This window comes from Idiotropiscis lumnitzeri, chromosome 8 (assembly GCF_059441095.1).
Source record: "Idiotropiscis lumnitzeri isolate Australia: NSW breed Sydney's pygmy pipehorse chromosome 8, RoL_Ilum_1.0, whole genome shotgun sequence".
Taxonomy (NCBI): Eukaryota; Metazoa; Chordata; class Actinopteri; order Syngnathiformes; family Syngnathidae; genus Idiotropiscis; species Idiotropiscis lumnitzeri.
In genome coordinates, this window is record NC_142398.1 from 10,750,140 (window position 1) to 10,765,317 (window position 15,178).

At 39.3% G+C, this 15,178-nt stretch overlaps 1 protein-coding gene across 1 annotated transcript in view; it reads right to left on the bottom strand.

Annotated features, from left to right (window-relative positions):
• Window positions 1–56: 56 nt before the first annotated feature.
• Window positions 57–15,178, bottom strand: part of LOC148332122 (uncharacterized) — a 33,299-nt gene continuing 18,177 nt past the window's right edge. The window contains exons 40-65 of the mRNA XM_088301856.1: window positions 14,858–15,072; window positions 14,694–14,779; window positions 14,034–14,164; window positions 13,838–13,963; window positions 13,265–13,455; window positions 12,670–12,758; window positions 11,842–11,969; window positions 11,601–11,728; window positions 11,188–11,305; window positions 10,397–10,615; window positions 9,184–9,354; window positions 7,922–8,071; window positions 7,774–7,838; window positions 7,556–7,685; window positions 6,654–6,739; window positions 6,408–6,537; window positions 5,248–5,438; window positions 4,719–4,809; window positions 4,106–4,235; window positions 3,838–4,028; window positions 2,840–3,001; window positions 2,634–2,770; window positions 1,636–1,775; window positions 1,350–1,444; window positions 1,006–1,273; window positions 57–694 (exon numbers count right to left, since the gene is read on the bottom strand). Of these exons, the coding sequence (XP_088157982.1) occupies window positions 624–694; window positions 1,006–1,273; window positions 1,350–1,444; window positions 1,636–1,775; window positions 2,634–2,770; window positions 2,840–3,001; window positions 3,838–4,028; window positions 4,106–4,235; window positions 4,719–4,809; window positions 5,248–5,438; window positions 6,408–6,537; window positions 6,654–6,739; window positions 7,556–7,685; window positions 7,774–7,838; window positions 7,922–8,071; window positions 9,184–9,354; window positions 10,397–10,615; window positions 11,188–11,305; window positions 11,601–11,728; window positions 11,842–11,969; window positions 12,670–12,758; window positions 13,265–13,455; window positions 13,838–13,963; window positions 14,034–14,164; window positions 14,694–14,779; window positions 14,858–15,072 (3,639 nt within the window). The 3' untranslated portion in view covers window positions 57–623. The remainder of the gene's footprint in view (window positions 695–1,005; window positions 1,274–1,349; window positions 1,445–1,635; window positions 1,776–2,633; window positions 2,771–2,839; window positions 3,002–3,837; window positions 4,029–4,105; window positions 4,236–4,718; window positions 4,810–5,247; window positions 5,439–6,407; window positions 6,538–6,653; window positions 6,740–7,555; window positions 7,686–7,773; window positions 7,839–7,921; window positions 8,072–9,183; window positions 9,355–10,396; window positions 10,616–11,187; window positions 11,306–11,600; window positions 11,729–11,841; window positions 11,970–12,669; window positions 12,759–13,264; window positions 13,456–13,837; window positions 13,964–14,033; window positions 14,165–14,693; window positions 14,780–14,857; window positions 15,073–15,178) is intronic.

The following is a 15,178-nucleotide window of genomic DNA, read 5'->3' on the forward strand; positions in this document are numbered from 1 at the left end:
GAAGCCCCAAATATTTGAAATAGTACAGAGCAGACACACATTAAATAAATACCATCAAAACTTATCCTACCTTTATTTGAACACTTTAATCACTGCAGCATAAAAATACGTCAATAAAAATATCAAGTCATTGTATATTTTAAAGCATTTAAATACAAGATCTGGTTATGTCAGTGGTTCTCAACTTTTGTTGCGCAAAGGCATTTTTTTTTAATTTGGAAAAATCTAATCACACACCACCGAACAAAAAGTTGTGCATGTATTCTTAAATATTGACAATCTTCAGTTATCCACAAATGGTCTTGATTTTAAATCAAATCCCGTGCAGTTGAACATTATTATTATTATGATTATTATTACTATTATGTTCTGCGAATGGCAACAGATTGAACAGGATAAGTGGACATCAAGTGTATTTAATTGTTCTACCTGTCAGTGTACATCACTGGCATTGATTGATGAACAAAGGCACATTGTAGTAAAAAAAAAAATTGAAATATCTTTTGAAGTAATCAAGTGAAATTGGATAATATCCCACATCACATCTGATGATCCATGGTTGTGAATCACTGGGTTACGAGGTTGATCTCAGAAATTTGTCTTGATATTCTTCAGTCGATTAGTCACATAGATGTGAAGAGGAGGCCGAGGATGAGGAGGAAGAGCTTGTCGACCTTTGCTCTCACACGAGTACCTGAAACAGGAAGTCATGTTAGATGTAGCCGATTGTTGGCTTTTTTGCCAGAAGGGCAATTTGACAAGCCGCTCCAACTCTTGGCTACAGTTGCAGTGCAGACATTGAAAACTGGACCACTGCTACAAAATCGTTTTGTAGCCAATATCATGGGGCAGCTCTGACCCGTGAAACAAAAACAGCCTGCACGGTTCTTTAATCCAGTTCACTGAGCATTTCCATGAAACACGTACACACATATCTATAAGATGTAAAATGTGCTCAATATGGAAGAACATAGCAACCCCTCCACTTTTTTGTTCGGTACTCACCAATGGAGCTGGGAGAGGTTGTCGATGATGGCTGGTTCGGGTCAGCTGTGGGGGCGTTTGTGGCCGTATTTGTCGGGTCGGCTGTGGGGGCGTTTGTGGTCGTATCTCTTGGCTCAGCTCTGCCTCCTTGAAGCCCCACTCCCAGTTGGTCGAGCTCAGACTGCCTCTGGCTTTGGATCCATTCTCTGACCAGCTCTTGATCTTCGTACAATTTTATGTTGGGCAAATTGGTGCCGAGAAGATCACGAATATTGCTTACACTCATGTTCTGGGAGAGGGGAAAAGACAGTCAGTGAACAACTAAAAAAAAAAAAATGTTAACTGATTAGCCTGAGCACACTGACCAAAACAACGGCTGGATCGAGCAAAATGAATGTTTCCAGGTTCATGTTGATTCCGGCGTTCACCAGAGTTTGAATGTAATCCAGCGATGCGCCCCCTGCAGTTTGGGGCAGAAAAGAGTCAAACGTAGCCTTCATTTTGAGTGAAAATTTTTACATAAGACATTGGCTGCTCAATTTGACACCCTACAGATTTGAATTTAAATGATTGAACAAAATTAGTCAACACACTAAATTAGTGTTGGTATGGTGTAAGAATCTGATGCTCAAACATCACGTGTTGTCCTACCAAGATAAGGCTCCATGAGTTGATACTCCGCTGTGGAGACGGTTGAGCGGGTGGTTCCTCCAAAAGCTTTGAAAGCAGTGACGAAAAGAACTTGCTTTTTCGCCAGAATGCAGATGGACACATTCAAGACGCTCGCGTTTCTGCGGGCGACACACTCGAATGTCAAATAGTGAATGTGAATTATTCCCCCTTCTCAGTTTAAGCCTTAAAATATCCCTCTTTTAAACCACTTAAAATCTAAAATCACTTTAAATTCTACCCACAGCACCCAAAAAGGACTAATTGGTGACGTTTAAAAGTTTAATTTGTGCTTATTAAAACAAGCCTGCAAAAACACATGAACAGTATAAAAGCATTCACAGATTTTGCCATGAAGCTCAAAATTGAAAGGTGATACGTGCAGAATTGTAAGGGGAGTTTGGTGGGACTAAGGCTATGGTAAACCAAAATGTGGAGAACATAAAGCACTTTAAATACTTTATGGATGCTCTGTGCATAAATCATTTTGGGTCAAGATTTTTATAGTTGATGAAAACTCAATCTAAGACTGAAAAAACATTGTCATTAACGGAATAAAACAAAAAATGAGAGTACTCTTGTAAAACCGAATAACTAATTGAAAATACATGTTACTTTTGTAAAATCATCTAAAATAAGAATATCAAAAATGTCTTGTTTCATACGCGGGCTTTTTTTTTTTAAGTTCAACAGTCATTTGGGAATTGTAGTTTACATTTTTACACAGTACTTATTGTGACTTTTTTTAACTTGCACTTGATGAATTGTTAATTACAAACAAAATGAAACAAAAAAAAACTAAAACTAATAAAAACAAAACTAAAATGAAGCAATATGCAGGAAAAAAACTTAAAAGGCAGTAAACTCTAAAAAATAAAACTAAATAAAAACAAATGAAAAATTCCAAACTATTATAACCATAGTATGGGTTTGTTAATCAAAAACAGCGCCATTTTTGACGATGTCATGCCATACAATACCTGAGACTTTGTGCCAAAATAGTTTGCAGGACATTAGCATCGAGAGAACACAGGTTGCCTCCTCCGATGGCATTGAGCTCCATGCTGCCGAGCGTATTCCCGTCGTGACTCAGATATTTGGTGATAACCTGGTTCGCCTGCATGGAGGGCCAAACACGTCCTTCAAAAGAACTACTCCAATGTTGACTCGACACGTGTTCACATACCAGGCTTGAGTTCCAGGGCCCGTTGGATGAATCCATGAGGGAGGAGAGTGTTTCCACGAGAGTGATGTTCCACAAGTTGATGTCATCACTGGTGGCTTGACGTGACGCCAGTCCCAAAAGTTCCACTTGATCCTCCGGAATGCCTGAGTGGTCTGCATATGCCTTCGAACCAATCAGAGCGCATGGTTCACAATTCATCATTTACTTTGGGAGGACATCTCAGGCGATTACAGTGAACAGGTTAGATCAAGCTATGGCTTCGCCAATTTTTTTCTGTTAGCAAGAAGAAAGCAATTTGGGCCCCAACCCCTCCACAGCTCTAAATAATAGCATTTTCGTTGAAAAACAAACCTACACCGTAGAATTAATATTTGCTGTGCACGATGGGCAAGGAGAGCGCCACCGCCAACTACTGGAGTGGATGTACAATTACACTTTATTGTCGCACAGCGGAAAAAAAAAAAAGCAAGCTCCCCAGGGTCACGTCATCAATGTGCATTTCGGTAATTTTGCCAACACTCACAAACGTTTACCCCTCAGTGGGATACAGGAAGCAAATCCCTGAATTCATTTACAAAGTCTTTAAACCGAGATCACCCCCATGTGCACCTGTAAGTATCATAGGAACTATTTTATTGTTTCAACATAAATATTCATGACCTGTTTTATAGAAAGAAAATTACCCAAATTCATCCATCTATCTGTTATTTGAGATCCATCGGTCATGAGCTGACGTGCACTGCTCCCACGAACGAAATAGTGTGAGAATGCAAAAAAATGGAGCACAATGCAAGGATGTCGTGCGTCACGATTATATTATTATTGGCCGAAAGCTTATTATTCATTATATTTGTTTTATTGGTGAGGCGGTCCATATACACCGGTAAGCCCTTTTCGAAAATGTCTCGTAATATATTGCAAATGATTGTCCCTAGTTTGAGAATAACAGTTTTGATCATTTCTAATTTGGCCGGGGCTCAAGCTCCAGCAGTCCTTACCTCTCGGAGCTTCCCCAGAACGATCTTGAGGTAGTCGTCCTGGTCCACCTTCTGCGTGATGCCGTCCAAGTTGTCTCTGACGATGCTGGCGTTGAGGCAGCAGTTGAACTGATTAATGTCGAAGTAGTCAAAGGGGAAGGTCTCGTCGCTGATGGTCACATGCGTGATGAATCCCACCGTGCACTCGTTTTCTACAGTCAAAGATTCCGGGTCAACAGGGAAACTCGCTCTTAGGGGGAGTTTTTCAAAAAGGAAAAAAAGAACAAACCGAGCGATCGCTTGACTTTATTTCGAAGTGACTTTCTGATTTCTTTCCTCAGGTTCTTCCGCTTCTGCTTGTCCACGCCGTTTTCCCTGAGAACCTTCAGGAAGTCCTTCAAGAAACTCCGCTTTGTTTCCTGCAAAGCAACAAATAGAGCATAAGAGTCACACAGACGGATGATTCCCAGTGATTCACAACCAGTGCGCCGCGACACAATGTGCCTTGAGAGGAGAGATCATCAGGTGTGCTGCTGGAAATGATCCAATCACACCCAATTGGTCTAAAAATATTTTTATATTTACTGCAAATAATTTGTAATTTTTTTTTATTCATCCATCTATGCCAGGGATGTACAGTGACAGGAAGAACAATTAAATGCTCTTCCACTTGCTGGCAGAACGTACAATGAACGTCTGACACCTGATGTCATTCATAAATCAGAATTGTAGCTTTGTGTTCAACTAGTCCGGATTTCCAAATCCTTTTTTTTTTTTTTACACTTTTGTTTCGCGTTGTGCCACAAAATACTGTACAATAATGAAATGATGTGGGTCGGCTCAATAAAGGTTAGGAAACGCTGGACTAATCCATCAATTGAGGAAAAAAAAGTGTGACTTACTCGGTCGAAGTTGTTGTAGAAGTTCGACGTCATAAAAAGAGGTAAAATTCCAAGCTCCTCCAAGGTTGCTTTGGTCCAATTTGATGGCGGGCTGGATAGCAACACACCAGTACACGTCAGACAAAAAAGATGGCGGCCATAAAATTACAGTAAATGGACATTTTTTTTAATTGATTAGATTAATAATTTATACCACAAATGTAAAACAAACTGTGATTGCAAAGTCATATCATTTCAAATGTATCCTTCAAAATAACCCTTTAAGATAAATATCTTACAAATGATTTGATAGCGGAGAGCAAAAACACACGCGGTGAATGGTCTCCGGAATTTCCACTAACAGCCCGGGCTAAACTTGGCTTCTCGACAACATACAACGCTCTTGACCGGGTCATTTCACCATACTTTCATGACATTTATCACCGCGTTCATATAATCATGTTTTGGCGTCATCTCGTAGCATCTTAGAGTTATTTGTGAATTTGCTCAGAACCAACCAAATTTCCACATCCCCCCCCTGCCATCGTACCCGTATTTCATGTTGCCGCTCTCCAGGCGAGCTTCCACTGCAGCGACTTGGACCTCACTGAGCTCTGCGCAGTTCTGCAATTTCTCCAGTATGGATGCGTCCGAATTGCTGATATAGGCGGCGTCCAGAATGCAACACATGTTTCCTAACACCGATATGTCGTCCTTGGTCAAACTTTGGTTGGTGATACCCTTGGGATGAGCAGAGAAAATAAAAATCCATTTATAGTGCATATTCTTCCATGCACAGTATACAAACACAAAATTTAGTCCGGGAGTGAAAAGGTGGAATAGGTGCTCAACTTTTACTAGGGCCAGACTAGTATGGCTTTTTTGAAGCTGATACAGATTCTGGTATTAGTTAGAATTCAATTCTGATAACCAGTAAACCGATTAATTTAAAAAATACACAATGAATAAAATTACTTACAAAAATTATATATATATATATATATTTTTTTTTAAAACAGGAGGTGAACTTTTAATGAGACAGTACTTTTTTGTAGCATCACAACAAAGATGAGGGAGCAAATGTCATGGTGTGTGTTTGTTGTTTTTGATTCAGTATTTAGTTTCATGTTTTTCCTTGTGTTTGGTGTGTCTCTTGTTAAAGTTTATTGCGTCCACCTGTGCTTGTCGTCCCATTCCCGAGGGTTTGCTAATCAGCTCCTTATAACCGTTTGTGTCGTGTCCAGGTGTTCCTCGTTGTCTCGTTAATGTGTTTGTTTTTACTTCCCTTTTTGCTTTCCCTTCTTGTTAGGTCTTTGTTCATGTCAATGATTCATGTCAATTGTCCGTCCGTCGTTGCGCAGCGTGTTTCAGTAGACTCATTCATAGTTATTTTGCTACTTTTTTAGTTTGCTTACTTTATCCATGTTATTTTGCACTCTGATCCATTTGTTTTATTCTTTTGGTAATCAAATGTTTTTGTTTAAACCACTCCTTGCCTGATTCCTGCATTTGGGTTCTCCTCCTCAACCAAATACCAGACAGAAAAGTCTGAATTTTATTACAACCAAGTAAGTGTTGGAGAATTTTGGAGAATAAAGTGGTCATTATGCATGATAACACTGTAGGATGACAAAAAAAAGAGGATCAACTCAGGAACACATCCTCAGTCTGTCCGGATTGTTCCGTTGCCAGCTTGTGTCCTGAACTCACCAGGCAGCTTTTGGCATTCTCAAACAGAACAGTCGGTATGCTGCTGAGCACCGAAGAGAAGACGGAGAAGTCAGCTTCTGCCAGCTGTTCAAAGTAAGACCTGCATTTGGCCTGCTGCACCAACGAGTAACTGTGGAAGGACACCAAACCAAAATTCCACAACATGCTCTTCTATTTCTGTTACCGCAAACAAACAAAGCAGTCTGATGATGATGATGATGATGATGATGATGATGATGCACGTACTTGTAATACAGCAGCATATCCGGAGGGTAAAGCTCAAAGCTGGTGGCGTCCGACTCGTCTTTTATGTGGTTGTACATGCAGGTTAGCTGTCAAAAAAAAAACAAGATTGTAAGGTTTTATTTGAATGGGAGGTTGTCCGGAATTAGGTAGTTGTGATTGATACAGTGAACCATCTTTTCCAGTCAAGGTGAATAGAGATAAATGTTTTCTTCACTTTCAATAATATATGACAAAACAGTCAAAATCGGTGTAAACGTGTTTCCTGTCACCTTTTTGCCTTTCAATTTTGGCATTGGAAATAGCAAAATTATGTATTGACTCAAAAACAATTACTGGCATGAAAAAGGCTCCAACAGAAAATGAAAACAGATCCTCTTCATTGATTCCCTTTGCTGTCCACCTTTTCGCATGATTTTGTCTTTTCGTGTTTTAATTCAGTTTCAACTTCCGGACCTTCACAGTAATTGTATTATTATTATTATTATTATTATTATTATTAGGTATTTATTTATTTTTTTTACATACTTTGCCTTTAAGTTTCAGATCTTTATTCTCCAGCCTCAATTTCACCACACAGAATTTTCAAAGTATCCAATGATAAATTTCAAGTCCGGTGTTCCTTATTGGCACTCCAATTTCCAAATTTACAGCGATTATGTTCCTATCCTCAAGAATCCAGTTCATCTAGCCAACATAGAATGAATGACTTATCTTCAAAGTTCAGCATATTCTTTATCATCCTTTCTATTATTTTTCTGAATTTTTATGGAGAATTGTTCAGTGTTATAAACCAACGTTAAAGTATTACCATACAACATACGAGACATTTCAGTGTAATAAAAATTAGACTGGCACGCTTGCGTATGCTGAATTTTGTGACTGGGATTCATGCAACAACTCACCTGAGTCTCCACGAGCTTCACCTTGTTCCTGCCACTTCTCCGGCACGCCCGGATCAGTCTTTTGACTTGTGACTTTTGAAAAGTCCTCACTGAAGTGCACGTGAAGCCTTGCAGCACAGATGATGATAAACTGCAGACAAACTACACACTCAGTAATCTACCCCAGAAAAAAAAACAAAAGCAATTTAAAACCTGAATTCTATGAAATTAAATCTCACTTGTCTGCACTTCCCAGCAGTGTCGTTGCCGATTCCACAGCAACAACCTCAAAGAACAACTCAGCCTACACCAACAATAAAACACATCGTACTGAATATGACAGGTACAGAAGTTGGTATTTGCAAAGTTTTTGTCAGGAGCTCCCACCTGCTTGCGTTTCCATTTCTTTCTGTTGACCTTGGTGAGTATGTTCTCATTACTGCTCATACCCAAAAGCAGAGCGCCAGGGATCTCCGTCGCCAAGTCGTCGGGAACGTTCTCCAGGATCACGTCGCTATTGCTGTTCACGTTGATGATCTAGAGGGGGAAGGGAATTCCTTTTATAATGGATCATGTTTAAAAAAGTCTTTAAAATATTCTCAGTCAATGACATTTTAATATTTGAATGTTAGCCACAGACAGAAGAAACTAAACTAAGATTCTAATCGCAGATTAACACCCTTGGCAAACAGAATAATTTGTATTTATGAAAAAGACATGTCATATGCTTCACTGAAGTTAGTTTTGCTCTTCGAACTGATCTCATAATTATTTTTCAGAAAGTTTAATGACTGGACATGGTACCAGTCTGCAACGTGAAGAACTGGTCTGAAACAAAGTTTTTATAGTGAATGAAAACTAATTGAAAATAAATATTAAATTAAAAATAATTGAAACTGGAAAACGATTTTAGAGTTGCAATTAAATAAAAACAAGAGTGCTTTTTAAAAAAATGATAACTAAATGAAACTACATTTTAAGTTAATAAAAATAAGTAAAATTTACTAGAATTATAACAAAACTATCGCTTGTTTTCATCTTAGTCAATTAATTTCATAAGCTTTTTTTATGTATTTCGAGTATTTTACCATTACCGTACAGAAGAAAAGATCAAACGGATTTTCAATTTACTTTATTACTATTTTTTGTCTTGCTATACACAAACACTCCATAAAAAACTAAAACGTATACTAAAACTAATAAAAAGTAAACAAAGAAAGGCATTAAAAAAAAAAAGCACAAAGAAAATAAAAAGTAACTATAGTTAAAAATCGGAAACAATTTTAACCCTGGCCTGAAAACAGCTCACCTGCTCCTTTAGCTGTGGTGGAGCAACTTCGAGAAATCATATAAATAAATAAATAAATAAAAAACTAATATTAAACACAGTCATGTATGATGATGGTCTGGACTCCAAAAATGTAACTTCAGGTTGTTTGTCAACATTACTGACAGGCAAAATCCCAAATGTAAAGTCTAGGAACGTCCTGTGTTTTAAATTTCTTTCAATTTGGATTGGACCATTTCTGACTGGGGGTGGGGTAAACTGTTCTGTTGTGTAGAAATTCAAACTGCAGAACTGTGAGGCAGACTTGCTAACAATTAGGGTAGCGTGCTTTTCCGCTGTACAAACATGTAAGGTGTCCTACCTGCGACACAAGCACTTGCGGGATGATCGGCGGGGCGGTTGTGAGGTGCATCAGGATTGTTGGGTCCTCGGATGCTGTGATCAGCTGGGATCCGTCAATAATCATTAAAGTATTTGCAGGAACGCCGATGACGAGGGAACCCAGCATCAAGAGCGACGACGCATTGTTGATCTGGCGGTGACACGTTCATTATATCACACATAAGCACTGACAGTTGTGGAAAGTAACAATATATAAATAATGACATTTTTTTGCGCATCTCCTTTTCTGTTAACTTTTTAACTTTTCTTGTTCTATCGGAAAACAGATAAACTGTACTTTTTACACCTTACTTTGTCAAAATAGTCTTACGTTTTCTCGTCATGTATTAAATTATTGCGACTTTTGGTATTGGATTATTGCAACCTTTGTTGGGACCCTTAGAAACAAAGGTAATGCAGTCAGTATATTGTAAACATATTTTAAATGCCTGCGATAACAAAGCTCGGGCTACCAAAAGCACTTTATTTGCTGATTTCAGAACAGAACGGCGAGCGGGAATAGCGGTCCCTGGCATCCCATGAAGCAACCCGGCCCACCAAGAATTCTCCCGGTGCGCCAGATGAGCCACTCCGGGTCTTATTTAAGAGAATTCTTTGGTGTTGTCGGTGAAAAGAAAGATTTGTGGAGAATGGATTTTGTGTTGTGCCAGTTTAAAATCAATTCTATCTGTTAGTTTTGTTATCAAAATGGGTAACTGATGGTAAAAAAAAAAAATAATACTAATAATAATTATATTTACTTTCTGTCCACTTTTAAAACTCATTTTATGACACATTTTTAATCTTTGGCTTTCGACTCAACATGAGAATGTCGCTGTTCTGCTGTTTATCTGGTATCTTCTTTTAATTTGCGTTCTAATTTACTGCTAATCTATATTACACGATATGTAAGGTGCTTTGTTACAGCTCCCGCTGTTGTGAAATGCACTATATAAATAACGTTTCATTGTATTATATTTTTGTACTTAAGTATATTTGCACTTCATTTAATTGAAGTAAAGTGGCTGAATTTTCTACTTTTATTGATTTTTTTTATGAAAGATAAACTGGGATGTGATTTTTTTTTTAAGTCACAGTTAAAAACAGAGCAACATGTAAGTTAATGAATAAATAAATAAATGTAAGTACAAAGAGTTAGTTAGCACCCAGCCCACCTCTGGCCACTGAAATACCTGCATGAGCCCTGAGGACAAGATAATCAGGATAATGGTCTTGGCTTGGCCTCTTCGCCAGCCCGTCACAATTCTTAGGGTACCCAGCGCCTCGTATAGATCCTTGCCGTCGAGCTTTTTGATCTGGCCCACTGTCATGCCGGTGCTTTCGTTGCCGAGGGCTGCGATGGAAGCGGAGTCAATCTTGTCGCCGAGGTTTCCCGCCAAAGCAGCAGCAACCTGTCGGCACAACATTAAAAACGATCCGTAAGGATTGGTTGCATGACTTGGCAGCTCCTTGCGTTTACATTTTTTTATGTTGTTAATTTATTGTTTTTACTGACTTTGTTTTAATACGAAGTGACCGATCCACAATTTCCACAATGATTTAATAAAGTTAAAATCACGATTTCTTATCATTTCTGCAAGTCTTTACCTTTTCAAATGATCACTTGTACCACAAACCTTGGAAATCACAATGAACCATCAATGCTAAGTAATTTTGGCAACTGATGAGGTCCTGAAGGGCTCCAGGTGCCTGCGGGCACCCACGTTGGTGACCCCTGACGTTACGACATCGCATACAGGACACATTCCGCCTCTATTACACTTAAGCGCCTTTAAAAGCCATCGTTTTTACTCTTTTTGCGTGCGCTGCTGTTCTGCATATAACAGCACAGAAATGAAATGAGTTGTCAAAGTGGACCGAGCAATTTTCACCCTTCTCAGATAGTGTCAGAGTCATAACAGTGGCAAGACGCTGCTTGTTTCCAGGAGGCAACCGTGTTAAAGAACAGTGCAAAGGAGCTGACCTGAGGATCCAGGTCTGTGCACAGGGTGGTCAGGTTGTGCAGAACAACCGTGGTTTCATCTGCCGATAACTGGTCGAATGCCATCCCTGGCGCAAAGCAACGAAACAGCAGAGGAAGGCTGCAAAGAGAAAACAATGTCATTAAGGATACACAGAAAAAACACAAACGCTGACATTTACAGTTTAATGACTTTACTTATTTAATTCCTGATGGTGGCTTTATTATACATACACATTAACTACTAACTAACTTTCTACAGTATTTGTCCCCATTAGGGTTGAGAGGTGAGAGATGTCAGAGTCTGAGGCAGACATGCTATAACCGTAAGATGGTTTGCCGCCTGTGAACATGACATATTTTCAAATTTAGAAGCGATTCATGGAATGGGGACAAAATGTCCAATGAGCACTCACAATATGGGGTTAAAGTTGCTGTCCTGCTTGTATAGCAGCTCTGTGTAGTAGCTGCTGACGTTGACAGGTACGACGGTTTGGTTGAAGATGGCGATGTTCTGGTGGTTCACAGTGAACACCTGAAGAACCTGCAGTAAAGAGGCGGTAATTGTTTAAAATGTGAATTAGTCTGTAGGGCTTATCTCATATACATGAAGAAGTAGACTAGCTAGAAGACGAACAAAACATTCTTCGGAAGTACCTCTGGGGATCCGAATGTTAAAAAATCTTGCAGAGTGATAAATTCAATGAACGGTCCAATATATTCTGCAAACCATGCTGTCGAGTTGAGCTCTGGGTCGCTTGCGTTGTAACACTTGGGCACCGATGCTGTTAAAAAAAAATCATTAGAAACTGAGTCTGGATTAGTCAAGTGCTCCCATTGAGATATATTTATGTGGGATATTATTATGAAGCTGGCAAATTTGCTTCAACGTTAAATGCCACTGAGTTAGATGAATACAACAAAAGCAGTTGTTATTTACTTCGAGCTCAAATGTGAATTACATTTTGTGTTTATGGTAAAAATATCAAAAATATGTCAAGTAAAACGAACAACTTATCATTCTATAGTTCATATTTTCAGTCAAGCTAGTTAGCTCGCTCATGGTTTCCTTTGCTCAAAACAACTCAAACGTAATAAATGATTTTAGAGACGTCCTATACATCAAATCATTTTTTTAGCAAAAGTGCCATATACACATTTTTCCAAATACATCTTGCTGGTTTCATGCTAAAGAGTTAGCAAGTCTGAAACCATAGTAAGCTAAATGTCATTCTTCAAATACACACTGCTGACAGAAAATATAGTCCAGTAAAATATCTTTTGAAATTACATAAATGCCCAAACTTTTAATATATTTATCAATTTTAATAGAGAAATATGACAAAAAAAATGGCTAATAAGAGGATACATCAGATCTTTCACTGTGTTGTCAAAAAAAGCCTAACTATGAAGACTAAATGAGTTAGTTGTCATAAAGAAAATGATAAAGAACAGAGTTTATAAGTCCAAATTTTTGCTTCTTACCTGTGTCAAGATAAATCGTCACAGTATCAAACACGTCTCGCCTCACAAAGTTCACAGCAGAGAAGTTGAACACGCCAAGAACCGATACACTGAAACAAAACCAGAACACATCTCATGAAAAGACTCCTCACTGAGGTTGCAGGTACGTTGGAGTGGATCCATCTTAGACTGCTTGCCAGCCAATCCATTCATACATTATTCAAGGAGAAATTACTACGGTAGAAATTCTGAATCAAAAATTACATCCAACGTAAGGTGCTTGCTTGAGGTTTGGAGGCTTACTTTACTAAACTGCTGATGGGACCAGACATTTATCAGGAGTAAAAAATATGTTTCAGGATTTTTTTGTTCCTATTTGACAATAATAATATTTGAGATATGATGTGGAGAAAATTACCCTTACGGCAAAGGCCCTTATGATATGTGTAGCATAATTAATCGAGACAATTGAATGGAGGCGGTTATTTGAGGAAACACGGCAATGGGTTCTTCTTTGCCCATCAAAGCTTTTGCCTTCCTCTGCTCAAAAGTGAACTCGGTGCATTGAAAACTCTTTGGGCGAGGTAACCACAAGCTACGGAATTAGAGGACATACAATTTCTGAAAGGCCAGGCAGGAAGTGTTGTATGTTGTGACGTTTCCAATGAGATCCCTTGTGAGGAAATTCAAGTAGTTGGCGAGACGGCGGTCGAACCAGGCATTGACCTCGAATCTGGTGGAAGTGCTGAGAGCCAAAGGCCACACGCAGGGGAGAGTGGGCCTCCTCACCGCGGCTGGGAGAGTTTCCTGCAGTGAGTAGATTACCGATCATTAGAATTTGTTTTCAGTGGAGTGATGCATGTTTACGAGTCAGGATAAGCAAGACCTCCATTGATGATCGAAATAATATCAGAAGCACTGCTGTACATTTCCAATAAATATTATGATACTTGTTCTATTAAATTGTATTTATTTTTCCCAAAAGTCTGTTGTCTTCATTTTTTAGTATTTCCCTAAGGTGCAATGTAAAAGTGAAAACGTGAAAGCTTAAAATTACCATCATAAGTGTTGCGTGCTATGACCCACAATTTTTAAGCAGCTTGATGCTCATCTCAAAACAGAAAAAGTAAGTGAGTGCCACTGAGTGCCCAGGTACCAAATGCAGGGCCCACCACTGATGTTTACACACCTTCTCCAAGAACGAGGGCGTCTCGAGGTAATTCTCGAAGATGGAGCAAAGTTCGGCGTCATTGTCAATGATGTCAGGCAGGCGCAGGTAGCTTCCAAGCTCCGATAGAGCTATGGAGTTCACTAACTAAATCCACAACAAACAAGAAGCCGATTATTCTCATGATGATTTGTACCTCTTACTTGTGGACACACACCTGATTCCGCTTGCCGTGAGGAATGAGCGACAGAAAGGTGGTCAGGTTGGGAAACTGGAAGCCGAGGAATGAGCTCTGCAGGAAGCGGTAGTAACTTTGGTTGTCGGCATAGCAACGCAGAGGGGTTGGTCCTGAAACGGAAAACGAGAAAATCAAATATATAAAGTAATATCATTTAGTCCAGGCGTGGGCAAACTATGGGCCGGGGGCCACATGCGGCCCGTTAAACGTTTTAATCCGACCCGTTGAACTTGGAAAAAAATTAAATGAATAAATCTTGTTCATGTTTTATTTTCTAAATACTGTATGGATATATTGTTGTCAAGCTTTTGTTCACTTTCATTTACAATTAAATGTATTTTTTTTCTCCGATGAGGTGAGGTTGCCAAAACACTCCATCCATCCGCTCCTGGTCCGGCCCCTCTATAAAATTTTAGAACCCATTGTTGCCCGCCAATCAAAACGTTTGCCCACCCCTGATTTATTAAATAGGTGAGACAATCTAATATTTTGAAAAACTATTTCCATCCATTTTTGACACTTGCATGAAAATGAGAAATATGGGAGGCTCATCATTGATGAGAATCAACTTAGGATGACCATATCAAGTCATTTTTCCAGCTTTAAGCAATTCTTTTGAAATGTTACAAATGTCATTACCTTGAAGAGCCTGGATGATGTGGTCGTGTACTTCCTCATGTGTAGCTTCACTAAGACTTGAGATGGTGCGATTGAGCTCTTTAACTCTGAGGATCGGAGCGACAAGAAAACATTCATAGGAGAAATATGCATTGTTCTAAGATGAACGCGTTTATTCCTCGTACCCTTGCTGCTCGACGCTACAGTTCTTTGTCGACAGTATTTGGAAAAACGGCGAAACATGCCGTGGCGACAGTTCGAACAACAAGGGGGGCAGTCGATCCCGGAGCCACACGGAGACCACAGAGTCGCTGACGGATGGTTCGGAGAGACTTGCGCGGTCAAACACAATATCCAACAGGGCTGACCTCACTGGCGCAGGGTATAAACTTTCTTTATCCTGCAGAACATATGAAATGACAACAGTCAGTGACATTGAGAGAGCCAAAAACTGCGGTCAGTCCTCCCATGGTGCAGCAAATAATGTTAAGAAATTATTTTTTAGT